Source organism: Lonchura striata, chromosome 27 (genome assembly GCF_050655825.1).
Source record: "Lonchura striata isolate lonStrDom1 chromosome 27, ASM5065582v1, whole genome shotgun sequence".
NCBI classification, from domain to species: Eukaryota; Metazoa; Chordata; class Aves; order Passeriformes; family Estrildidae; genus Lonchura; species Lonchura striata.
Window position 1 is genome coordinate 491427 of NC_140729.1, and position 12929 is coordinate 504355.

General features: G+C 46.3%; 1 protein-coding gene across 2 annotated transcripts in view; it reads left to right on the plus strand.

Annotated features, from left to right (window-relative positions):
- The window catches only part of MAP3K3 (mitogen-activated protein kinase kinase kinase 3), a 33480-nt gene extending 20663 nt beyond the window's left edge, over positions 1 to 12817 (plus strand). Inside the window, exons 12-18 of one of the 2 annotated variants that reach the window (XR_014950192.1) lie at positions 512 to 703; positions 2362 to 2510; positions 4221 to 4352; positions 5014 to 5143; positions 5835 to 6012; positions 8502 to 9292; positions 10493 to 12817. Coding sequence is in view for 1 of the 2 variants with exons in the window: in XM_085561650.1 (XP_085417776.1) it covers positions 512 to 703; positions 2362 to 2510; positions 4221 to 4352; positions 5014 to 5143; positions 5835 to 6012; positions 8502 to 8730 (1010 nt within the window). In the remaining variant the exon portion in view is untranslated. Of the gene's footprint in view, positions 1 to 511; positions 704 to 2361; positions 2511 to 4220; positions 4353 to 5013; positions 5144 to 5834; positions 6013 to 8501 lie in introns of both variants that reach the window. The other variant, XM_085561650.1, reaches the window with a different exon arrangement.
- Positions 12818 to 12929: the final 112 nt, after the last annotated feature.

The following is a 12929-nucleotide window of genomic DNA, read 5'->3' on the forward strand; positions in this document are numbered from 1 at the left end:
TTGCATTGCAGACTTGCTTCTGGATCTTTTAAATATAGCAGGGAGTTAAAGAATTACATCTCTGCTCAACCAGATGGCTTTATGCAAAATAATCTCTCAAAATTTCATGAGGTGCAAGTTGGCATAATCTTTATTTATGGTTTTTATTTGCAAGTCCAGGCACACTATCTAGAAAGTAATTTTATATGTAATTGTTAACAAAACTCTGAGCTTGTGCTCAAAGCCTGTAAGCCAGATTTTTCCTTTGGAAGGTAAGTTTAGATCTTACAGCACTGAGGGCATTACAAAGTGTTCTCTGCCTTCTGCTTTGGGAATGATCCAAAGCTGTACTGAGCTCAGACAGCACCAGCCCTGAGCTGTTATATTCTTTCATCTCTTCTGTGTGGAAGCAGATTCTGCTCCTTGGGAACAGAGCAGAACATGGGATTTCTCTCTTTTCTCCCTGCTGCTCAGCCCCCAGCCATTACCTTCCCCTTGCAAGCATTTATCTAAAAGCGTTCCTTTTCCCCAGGCCGGAGGACGTTTCCCCGGATACGACGTCACCAAGGGAATCTGTTCACCTTGGTGCCTTCCAGCCGTTCCTTGAGCACCAACGGGGAGAACCTGGGCCTGGCGCTGCAGTACCTGGACCCCCGGGGCCGCCTGCGGAGCGCCGACAGCGAGAACGCGCTGGGCGTGCAGGAGAGGAACATTGCCACCAAGTGTAGGCTGCTGGGGCTGCTGGGGCTGCTGGGCATGCCACCAAGTGTAGGCTGCTGGGGCTGCTGGGGCTGCTGGGCATGCCACCAGGTGTAGGCTGCTGGGCCATGCCACCTGGGCTCGGGGCAGGGAGGGCTGCGAGGGCAAGCTCCAGACCCAGCACATTGCCAGAGCCTGGCTTTAACAAGCCACTACAGCCACATCGTTCCCTGGCTGGGCTTTGAGACTTGTTTGTCACACCCACAGGACAAGTGTTGTTCTCAGATTTCTTCTGGGAGCTGGCCTTTCCTTTAAAAGCACTTCAAATTCAGCTAAGAAGTAAAAATTTCCTTGATCTAGATGATATACAGGGTTCTTAAAACAGGCAGACAAGCTTGTTTATTTTCTTGCTATATTAACATTTTCAGTCAGGCTTTTGGGTTACAGTTATTCTATTAGTTGAGAGCTGTATGTATTTCACTTGCTCCTTTAGTAGAAGGATTTACTTCTGTATTAATGGCATCCTTGAGTTGTGTTGTTGGACAGCTTTCTATTATAAAAAATAAGTGGAACATAAGTCATTATTGATGAACTGTAGATATCCCATACAGTAATTTAAGGATCAAAATGAAGAGTAAGCTTGTAGCAGAGTAAGGAACACACTAAAATACTGACTGGCAGTAAATCTGATTAAATTAGACATGTCAAAGCAAATCTCTCAGCTCTTCTGTATTTTCACACTGTTCAGATGGCTGGTTCTTGTCTTTGTTTTTAGAGTTTCTTGTTATATCCAACATAATTGGATGTACTGAACTGCAGGAGTCTGGTAGTATTGCTTTCAAAGTTTGAGTTAAAGCACTGATCTCTGAGTAATATGCTTTGGGATTAAGCGCAGTCTGAAAAACTGGGCTCAGGTATTAATCTCTGGGTCAGGAGACTGCTGCTTATGAATGTGAGGGTTCCCAGTGCCCTGAGGATGGAACCTCCTGCTGGGCTGTTGGAGATGCTGCTTCACCTGGGTCTCATGGGTATTTTTATTAAGTCTAACTGTTCAGCAGGTGAAGAAGATAGCCACACTGTGCTAACACAGTCCCTACTTTATCAATGTCTAGCAGGTAATTACGACTTCCAATCTTTATGGTTAGAGAGAGCCTTGCAGTAAAATCCTTCCCACAGATGTTAACCCCAGACTAGCTAGGCAGAGAAACTCAGAATAATGTCCTTCAAGTTGTCCCAGAAGTTTAAGTCATTCCCAGCTGGCTGGGATTTAGCAGGGCTAATCCAGCTCTTCTTCATCTGAGGCATGTGATAACTACAGATCAAGGGTTGGAAGCTGCTCTAGTTGCTGCATCATCTCTTAAGGTAATGATTTTGTAGAATCCACCTGCTGATGGAATGAAATTTCACCAACCCCATTGAATAACTGGTTTGTAAAATACATTTGCAGAACGTTTTGTGGTGTAATTTTAATGGGACCTCAGCCAGCAGATCCTTGAGAGTCTGGATGGTTGGATTCTGATTAGGGTTCTGCCACTAGCTCCTTACTCTGGGAGAGCACCTCATGTTTATTCAACTGCAGAATACCTGGTTCAGTCCCAGTATGATGGAGATTGGTCCTTGAAAAGCCTACCTTTGTTTTTAAACAGTGGAATGAAAAGAGAAGTGATTGCTATTCTCTTTTAGCTCCGAGCGCCCCGATAAACTGGCGCCGAGGAAAGCTGCTGGGCCAGGGCGCCTTTGGCCGCGTGTATTTGTGCTACGACGTGGACACAGGCAGGGAGCTCGCAGCTAAGCAGGTCCAGTTCGATCCAGAGAGCCCTGAAACAAGCAAGGTAATTCTCACCTCAGCTTCTGAAGCCCTCTGAGGTCCTGTACAATGTCTCTCTCTGTCTGTCCTTGAAAGCTGGCATCTTATTTAGTTCGTACTAAGGTTTCAAGTCATGTGGAGAAGAATAGGAGTCATTTAAAAATTACTTTTCTGTGTTACTAACTTCAGCTTGAAACTAAAATCCATTTTCTGGCTTCATTCTTGGCTCTCCTTTCGCAGCTTTTTGGGTTTTTGCCAGGTTACTTGAGGAATACTAGACTGCCCTGTGTTCCTGGTTAGACATGGATGTGAATGAAACTAAATCCAGCAAGAGTAGTTTTTTTTTTTTTCTTTTTTGAACAAAAAAAGCTGCTTGCACATGCAAAACCCACTTCTGGGTTTATATGGTACACCCTGTATCAAGTGCATTAATTACCAATTTTCACTTCTGAATTATCTGTGTCCTTAAAAACAATTGGAGCTGTGGGGTGTAAATTAATCAAGAGCTGTGATGTGACAACACTGGGGACAGTGGAGATGGGACTGGCATCTTGAAATTAGGGGACAGCACTCAACTTCCTGCACAGGGGATGCAGCTGGAATGGGTTTTTTGCCAGTGTTTTAACAGTGTACCAGTTTCCCAATATTGAACAAAATCACTTTGAGCTAGAATAACTGATCCATGAAGATTTAATTATTCTGATTTTATATGTGCCAAGATATGTCATAAATTGGGAAGTTCTGCTATGTCTGTGTTGTAAATCAGACAGCAACTCTGAGCCAAGGATGAACAGGCTGAAATATATTTTAAAGGCACTGAAACTCCAAACCTTATACTATTATTTGGTCTGATTAAGCTGCCTCCTCTGTTCCATGTGTGGCTACAACATCCAGGTCCTTGCCCTAAGGTTCTGCATCCTCTCCCGGAGTGAGAGAGCTGAACCTGATACCTTCTCATGGCAGGGCTGGAAAGGTAAAACTGGGACTAATTTGGGGAGAAAACTTTATTGCTTTTTCTGTAAATCTTCATGCTTCAGTACCTTTGATGTTCCTCCTGTTCAATCCCTGGATTCAGCAAGAACCTAATACTTTTTCTGAGCAGCAAACATTTGTGGTTCCATCTGAAGTTGTTGGGTGACATCTTTGCCTTTGCACTGTGATGCCCTGTTGTCTGTGGCAAGAGCAAAGCAAAGGATCAGTTTCATGTGCAGAGCTGCAGATTCTTTGAAGTAAATAGGAGAGGAAGCTGTTTGTAGGGGTTGATTCCAGTAAATCATCAGTGTGACCAGAACAGGACAGAAGCTCAGCGATTCTCAGCACCTGTTGTTTTGTTCTTCAGTGGGTTGAAGTTCCAGTTCTGTAACGTATTCAGAGCTGCTTCGTAATTGCACTCCCTGCCCACAGCTCAGTGAGAGAAGTGAGGTTATACCTCTGCTGTGGGTGGAGAATCTTTTCAGCCACCCAGGATAAAGCCATGCAGATGACATAATCAAGACAAGAAACTAAGTTTTTCTGGTACTAAATCCACCTGCAGATTATGCAGTTAGAATGAACGGGAAGCCCTGGTAATGTTTGCCTTTTCCAAGAAGCAGATAAAGCAATGTCATGGATTACATTTCTCAGTGTAGTGGTGGTCTTATCCTGCCAGTGACATGACAAATTTATTATTTTATTTGTTATATTTATGATATATTTCCTGAGGTTGCAATCTTATTTTCTCCTTCAACATCCATAGGAGGTGAGTGCGCTGGAGTGTGAAATTCAGCTGCTGAAGAACCTCCAGCACGACCGTATTGTGCAGTATTATGGCTGCTTAAGGGATCGAGCAGAGAAGACCTTGACCATCTTCATGGAGTACATGCCAGGGGTAAGAGCAGCAGAGTCAGGGATCAGAAAGGGGGGTGGCTGGGTCTGTTAGCTGGTTTATTGGTTGCTGTGATTCCCCTAACTATGTCATCTGCTGCAGACCCTAGGGCTGTGCCTTCTCACACTCATAATGCCACCACTTTCATTTTATTTATGCCCAAATAACCTCTCTGTTTTTTTCCTTAAGTGTCTTCTGCTTGAAATATATTCTATGTAACAGTCATTAAAGCCAGTTATTTTCTTCATTCTGAATTTGTTCTACCAAAGTTCCTCAAAGGACTTGGGCCAGCATGTAAATCCTGGTAACTGAATTACCAGAATCATGGTATAGCGAGGCTAAAACTGGCTCTCCAAAAAGCGAGGCTTTTGACTCAGATAAGTCTGCTGAACTATTTTATTGCTTGTCTTCACAGCAAGTTGTACCAGCAGACAAAACCTCCTTAAGCTGTTTTTGCCATGAAGCCTGTCCTTGCTGTTCCTAAAAAGGGCTTCTTAGGGCAAGATGCTCACAGAGCCTCCCAGAAGGGCTTTAGCAGAGGCCAGAGTTCATTGCGGGGCCTGCTGGGTGTGTTAACCTCCAGGGCTTTTGGGAGCTGAATGGACAGTGCAAGGTTTGTGTTTTGGCACCTCTTTGCCAGTTTTTTGTGTTTGCTTTTTGGCAGGGGTCAGTGAAAGACCAGCTGAAGGCTTACGGGGCCCTGACGGAAAACGTCACCCGGAAATACACGCGGCAGATCCTCGAGGGCGTCTCGTACCTCCACAGCAACATGATCGTGCACAGGGACATCAAGGGTGAGAGCAGGGCGAGGAGGGAGCTCTCGCAGCACAGGTGCTCTCAGTTTGAGAGCAGAAGGGTTCCATGTGGGCACCTACCAGATAATGGCAACAATGGGCTTCTTGATCTCATTGCAGTTTTGGAGGAAGAATTGGTTTTGGTGTCTAAACCTCAGTTTGTGTCCACATAAAAGCTAAGCTCTAAAGTTTGCTTTTTCTCTGGTGCTTTGTGTTCAAGACCAAGTGGAGATTGACTTGTTTATTGTAGGAGTTCAAAGTGTTTTAATTAGCTACATCTGTTACCCATCTGACCAGAAAGCAATGCTTGAACTCACCAAAGCAGCATCCCAATAAAACCCTTCTCTACACAGCTCTGTTCTCTCCCAGCCCTTGGCCTGGGGGCCCTGCTAGGTTGGTTGAGCTGTTTACAGGCCCTGTAACAATGCTGATGCTGACTCAGCTCTCATTTCCCTCCCCCCTTAACTTCCTTGTGTTTTTCCCTGAAGTTTTTCCCATTTACAGCCATTAGCAATTGGCTTGTCTACAAGCTGAATTAAAGAAATTATGTTTAGCAGGTCACCTGAGGCTTAATGGGGAAAGAATCATACCATGAGCACAGGTATTTGGGCTTGGATGTCGTTCTGCAGGCTGCAGATCCAACAGCTGGATCACATGAAAACAGCTGTCTTCGTTCTTTGCTTCTGTCCAGGTGCCAATATTCTCCGTGACTCTGCTGGGAATGTGAAGCTTGGGGACTTTGGGGCCAGCAAACGTCTGCAGACAATCTGCATGTCGGGGACAGGCATCCGCTCTGTCACGGGCACCCCGTACTGGATGAGCCCGGAGGTGATCAGCGGGGAAGGCTACGGCAGGAAGGCGGACGTGTGGTGAGCCTTGCCCTCGTGCCATAGATCGCTGCACTGCTCCCTGCAGCCAGATAGCACCTTCTGCCATCCAACAGCCAAATTCACACCTTGTCTGGATGAAAAGTTTGGAGAAAATCGAAGTCGCTGGTTTGAATTCAAGGCACAATCTTCTGCAGGCTGTGCTTTGCAGTGTTAACACCCAACAACTCTTTCAGTTTTTCGGAACCAGTTTTAGTTTTTCAGGAGCAGTTTCCACTCATTCCTCGCTCAAACTGATAGCTGTTTTTTTGATTTTCTGGCTGGTGCAATGTTTTCACCCTTCTCGTGCTCTCAGGCACTTTGGTGGAATTCTTGGTCTGTACTATGCAGGGCCAGGATTTGGGATGATGATCCTTGTGGGTCCCTTCCAACACAGGAGGCTCTGTGATTCTATGATTCCCCTTAGAAGAGCAACTGAAGGTTGTCTAGGGAAAGCCCATTCATTTAGATATAAAATGAGAGTTATGCTTAAAATGTACTGGAAATTAATAGAATTTTAGCTGTAAAGGAGAAATGCCCAAGCCTGGAATAACAGAAAAGATCCAGGTCATATCAGAAGTGATCTGCATGAATGTTAACTGTAGCTGTGCTATTTTTGGCATAGCCAAGGACCAGCCTCTATCAAAAGAGCAAAATGGTCCTGTGCCAAAATGCTAATTTTGGGGGCCTTAAAAAGGTGAGATTATAAAACTTAAGTAAACGAAAGGACGAAAGGTCTGGTTGTGCCTCCACAGTAAGGCAGGACCCGTTTCCTGTACAAGCAGCGAGTGGAAACAGAGCTGAAACGTGTCTTGTCTGCAAAAAGTTAAGTCCTGCAGACTCTCCCAGTTGGGATGCTTGGGGAGAGAGTGAAGCACGTGCCCTTCCCCCTGGGTTGGTGCAGTTGTGGATTTTCTCTTGGTGCTGACATTGGTCCATTCCCATCAAAGCGTCGCTGCCGTTGGCCAGGCTCCAGTTCCTACAATCCCAGTCATTATTTTGGGGGTCAGAATTTTCCAGTGCAACGCTGGTCCCAGGGTTGATGTGTATGGCCCAGAGGCTCAGAAACGTAACAAATCCATCCACCTGGCTCTGTGCCACTGCTGCAGGCCCCTCTCCAGTTTTCTTTTTCCTAAATAGCAGAATATGTGAGCTATTTGTTATTGCTGGAGTGACTTGACATGAAAAACATTCCTGCTGTTTGCTGAATATCTTAAAGAAACCGGATCTGCTTAAACGGTATAAATCAGTCTAAACAATAATATATCCCTGCTTGCTTTTGAGCAAGCCCCCAGCACTTCAGCACACATGGTTTGCATTTTCTGTACTCTCTTCTAGTAAGCCTGAAATGGCTGGAAAACTGTAAAATTTTCACGTTGGATTTTAAACCTTGTAGAGAAATCAGTTCTTGCATATTCACTGCATTTAATTCCTTTCCTCCTTGTCTTGGCAGTTGCTGCAAGTCTGTCTCTCAATATGTCTTTTCCTTGCATTTCACCTCAAAAGAATGTTTAGTTTTAAGGTAGAGGAGGCAGTTTTGCCTTTTTAATGTAAAGATGTGATAAAACCACAGTATTGGATATTAAAAACTCACAAATGGCTTTTACTTAATCTGTGGGCTGGAGGAAACAATTAATCCTTTTTGAATAAACCCCAATCAGTGCAGTGCTACAGCAGCCATCTTCCCTGGGAAGGTGTTGGAGTCACGTCCCGTCAGAAAGGTGGCTCAGCCGTGTCCCCAGAATCACGTCCTTGCCCTGAAGTAGCCTGCAGAGCCCCATTAACTTTACAAGGAATTTTTCCTTAAGGTAATGATGCATCTGTCCCACAGGAATTTAACTTACTGCCTTCCCAGTTTGGAACTGTTACGACTTCAATTATTTTTTGACTGATGCTTAGCTTCTTGTGAAGTGGAGGTATTATTAGGTTATTTTTTTCCCAACGTGGGCATTTTGAGGCTGTGACTGAAAAGGGATTTTGCTGAAACGGCTTTGTGGGGTCAACAAGCTCTGAATCACTGAACCTTGAGTGTTAAAAAGTCTGTTTTCTACCTTGCAACTCAGCAAGTTGAGCCTCTGAGCAGCCTGGTCTAGTGGAAGGTGTCCCTGCCCATGGCAGGAGGTTGGAGCAGGATGGTCCTGAATGTCCCTTCCAGCCCAGCCCAGCTGTGACCCTGTGATTCTCTGAGTGCCTTTGAAGCAGCAGAAGCAGCAGCACCTGGAGTACCAGCGAGGTCAAGCAGTGCCTTCAGGGACATCCCACTGGCACCTCTTGTCTCATGATAACACAAATGTTTCACGAGAGGAGAATTTGAGCAAAGGGGAGCAGGACTTAGGGCCCTTTCCCGGCAGCAGGGGAAGCAGCTGTTGGCAGCTCTGGCTCTGAGTGGGGGCTCAGAGCTGGACCTCGCTCTTGGCTGCTGGGGAGTTCTCCCTGAGCACTGGGCATTATTGAGTGAATTCTCATTTGGTTGTTTCCTGTCTGCTTTGCAGGAGCCTCGGCTGCACCGTAGTGGAAATGCTGACAGAGAAGCCCCCCTGGGCAGAGTACGAAGCCATGGCAGCGATCTTCAAAATCGCCACCCAGCCCACCAACCCCCAGCTCCCCTCCCACATATCAGAACATTGCCGGGACTTCCTAAAGCAGATCTTTGTGGAAGCCAGGCACAGACCCTCTGCTGAAGAGCTGCTCAGACACCAGTTTGCACAGCTCCAGTACTGAATTACCTCCCTTGCTCGCAGCTCCTGCCGGGCTTTCCGTGCCCTGTCTTGTCTAGTTGCAACTGCCCGTTGTGGTGCTGCATCTTCAAAATGCCAACTCAGCCAGGCCTAGTCCTTTGGGAAGTTCTGCCAAGGAACTTGGGGTCTGCTCTCGTGCCTGATTCCTTCGTTTGCTGGACTAACGTTTGTCCTGCCAACAGCTGTCCAAGCAGAGCTGCATTTTTGCCCTGGGTTGCCTGGATGTGACGTTGCAGCTGGCTGCGTGTTTTCTGCAGGCGCAGGAAGGGGAGTCTGACAAGTGTCATCACTGATTGAACACGGGAGAAATCTGATCCCAGGTGGGAGCTGGAAGAGCTCCACTCTTCAGCAAAACAGAAACATGCAGCAGCCTCCAGACCCTGTGGTGGTCCCTGCTTTTCCTCTCCTGAGGCTCCAGAGGCGTCTCCAGCGCCTGAATCCAGCCGAAAGCCATGTGTCACGGAGCATGCACTCGCTATAGTATGGTATCTTTTTCTTCTTGAGTATTCAGCATCTGAAGGTGTTCAGAAGATACTGATTCAAAAGTATGTGAATAGTGTTATTTTATAATGAACCCGTGGATTTGGGGCTGGGGGTGAGGGAGGTCTTTCCAGCTAAATGTCAGGATAATCAGAGAATTTCAGCAGAATACAATCACTCCAGGGCCTGAGGGAAGAGCTCTCCCATTAATGTTGGAAAATCTGGAGCTAGGTTTGATCTGTCCCAGCATTAGGACAGTGCCAGTTAGTTTGTGTCATACCAAACAAATCTGTGCTTCTGCTTCCTCTCTCTGGGGCTGCTGGGTCCAAACAAAACCCCTCTGGAAGGGTATTCAGTGGAATTCAGTTTCCTCCTGCATCTGTCTCTTTGGCTGGTAACTTTTTACCATCCTTTTAACCAAAGATAGTCCATCTGGTGCCCAGGAAATTACTTGAGAGTTTCTTTGAGCACATGGCCTAATGAGGGTTTCTTGGGGAGGATTACCTGGACACTTGTGCTGAGCACAGGAAGCTGGAATCAAGCTCAGCCCTTCGCTGTGCGTAGTTTGAATTACAGGTGTGCGAGTGATCATTTAAGAGTTCCATAAAAATGTTATGGCCTAACTTAAATAAGCTTTTGTAGGAGTCAGGTCAAACAGAGAACCTCAGACAACATTTATAATGATAGCAAATATCTAAAATTACCTGGAGATCCCCATGCAGATACCAGCAAAACATATCCAAGTGATTGTGCACTTGGAAGATAGCCCAAGTCAGAAGACTGAGCTATCTCTGTGCTTATTTGGGCACTAATAATCTTTATTTCACTAGTGAAAGACCAGCAGTTTTTAAGTGCTGGGGATTCATGGAGTTATCTCTGAGAAATTAAACTAAGAAAAGCAAATATTAACTAAAATATTGCTTTATAGGGCAACACTGAAGGTGTTCTACTCTTGTATTGGAAACCATATTAAGGTTCCACACACCTCCACTCTTCTCCCCCATAAAAAATTGAAAATTGCTTCATAATGCAGTAAAATTAAGTTTTTAAGTGAATACTAATAGCAGGATAAGGCATGTTTTAATGAAACCAAGTTCCTTCAACACATGAAAAATACTGTGTTGAATTAAAAGAGAAAAAAAAGAACCCTAAAAGCCCCAACCAACCAAAAGGCCTGAAAAGCCTTAATGATATGAAATGTTTTTTCTGTGCCAAACCCAGAGCAAAGTGTAGCCAATAAAAACTGGTGTTGGTTTCCTTTCCAGGCTCCCTGCACTACTCCAAGGATGCACTGTCCCACTTGTGGGCACTTAGGGGATCCCTTATATGAAAGCCCTTGTTCCATAATTTATTTAATTATAGTGAGAGCACTTCAGCTGATCTTTTCCCAACCAGGAACTTGACTCCAGATTGTCCAGACCCTTGGCCTGACTTTGGCCTGCACTTTGCTGTTGTCATGAGGGGAGGAGAGGCTGTGATGCTTCTGCTGGGATTAGGACCCATCCCTGCTTTTCACAGCTCTGCTGGGACTGGGGACCCATCCCTGCAGTCTGCATGACAAATTAGGGGGGTCAGCACTGCTGGAGAACCAGCTCTTCAAGCCTTGCAACCTAAATATACCAAAGACTGGAGTCTTCATCCCCTGCCCATCACTTGCAGGAATCAGGAGCACGATGACATCTGCAGGGGTTTCCCTCTATCCTTGGCTTGTCCTCACCAAATCCAGACCTTCTCCCATGGTTTTTCTCTTGCTGTCCCACACGCTGTGGTCTGGGAGAGAACAGGGCGTGAGGAAACGGCAGAACTTGTGTCAAAGCAGCGCAACCCTCAGGAGCTGTTGTGGCTTTTACCTCACCCGCGTCACGGGAGGCGCTTCCAGAGCAGAGCAGGAGCACCAGGAGCGCTGGGCTGAGCTGCCCCCGAGCTCCCAGCCCTTCCCGGGCTGGGTGTGCCTCCTCCGTGCCCCATCCCGGGCTGGATGTGCCTCCTCCGTGCCCCATCCCGGGCTGGATGTGCCTCCTCCGTGCCCCATCCCGGGCTGGATGTGCCTCCTCCGTGCCCCATCCCGGGCTGGGTGTGCCTCCTCCGTGCCCCATCCCGGGCTGGGTGTGCCTCCTCCGTGCCCCATCCCGGGCTGGATGTGCCTCCTCCGTGCCCCATCCCGGGCTGGGTGTGCCTCCTCCGTGCCCCATCCCGGGCTGGGTGTGCCTCCTCCGTGCCCCATCCCGGGCTGGGTTTGCCTCCTCCGTGCCCCATCCCGGGCTGGGTGTGCCTGCGTGCAGAGCCTGCATCCCGGCCTGGCAGGGAGCAGCAGCGACAGAGAACACGGGGCCAGCTCGGACTGGCGCGTTCGGCACAGGAACAAGCCAAAGCATTACCTGTATGTTTGGAGATGCACTTTTATGAATGTAGTTTATATCGCTCTTTTTTAGCTCTTTTTACATCATGTAAACGGTGATGCCTCATATTTTTTTTTTTTAATTTATATCGTAAAAGATCATATTTGGTGATTTTTATATATATCGACTGTTACGGGGTGGGGGGAGGTGGGGAAATTAATTTGACGCCTTTATGAATTTAAAAAGGAAAAAAAGCAGCTGGTTTTGCAGAGAATTTGCTGATGGTTTATAATGAGTAAAGCCAAGCCAAAATGCCTCTTTGTTTCCTCACAGCCCTCTTGATTATGGAAAAGGAAGATCTGGATTCCTGAGTCCAGTGCTTCGAGAATAACTTGGGGCTGACGTTGATACCGTGGGCTTTTAACAGCCCTGGCAGCAAAAGAGTTTAAAGTGGACAGAAATGTAATTATACCTCAGAATTGAATTATATCTGGCCTCTTTATCCTGGCAGACTGGGAATAAACTCATTTAGGGAAGAGTGGAGGAGTGCCAGGCTGACAATAAGCTATTGTATCAATTCCAAATGTCATGTTGGATTTCCTGCTGTTCCTCCCAGGGAGGGATATGTAGGGAATATTGAGTATTGGCATCTCTGATGGAAGGTGCTGCAGAAATGGAGAACATTCTGTTTGACAAAGAATTTCTTATCTGAGTCCCAGTGTCCTGAAATGGTTAAAACTAATCAGAAAAATGTCCAAGATTCCCATTGGAGAGGAACTTGGGGGAATGTGGCTGTCCCTGAGGCAGTTAGGAAACAAAGAAGTGACATTTTGGTCTTGGTGTGACGATTCTGTGCATTCCAGGTTATTTGCTTGTTCTCCAGAAAATCCCATCTTTGCCTGTTCTGTGGCAGTTAGGATGCATCAATTTGTGTGGGATTTTGGGGTTTTTTCAGCCTAATTTGGAATAATATTCCAAAGGACTGGAAGCTGCTCCAAAGAGTTCCCATTGACACCAGTTACCAACATAGACTGACAGGAGGGGAAAGGTAAGTGTGCCAGGAGCAGTTCAACAAGGAAGAAAAGGATTTTGTTATCACCATAAATGATGCAAAGCAGGGAGAAAGGGCTTTAACCTGGATTGTGCAGAAGACCTTGACCCAGTAGTCTCTATTTACCGACCAGGGGCTTGCAGTGCAAAGCCAGGCCAATGTATCATTTTATTTACAATAAAATTATCATTTATATGAAAGCTTGTTTTGGTGTCTGTCTTTCTAAAAAGCAGAAATTTGGAGAAGGAAAGCCTCTGCATTGCAGACAAGTGGAAGATACCATGAGCTCCCTTCCCAAAATGGAGCTTCCCA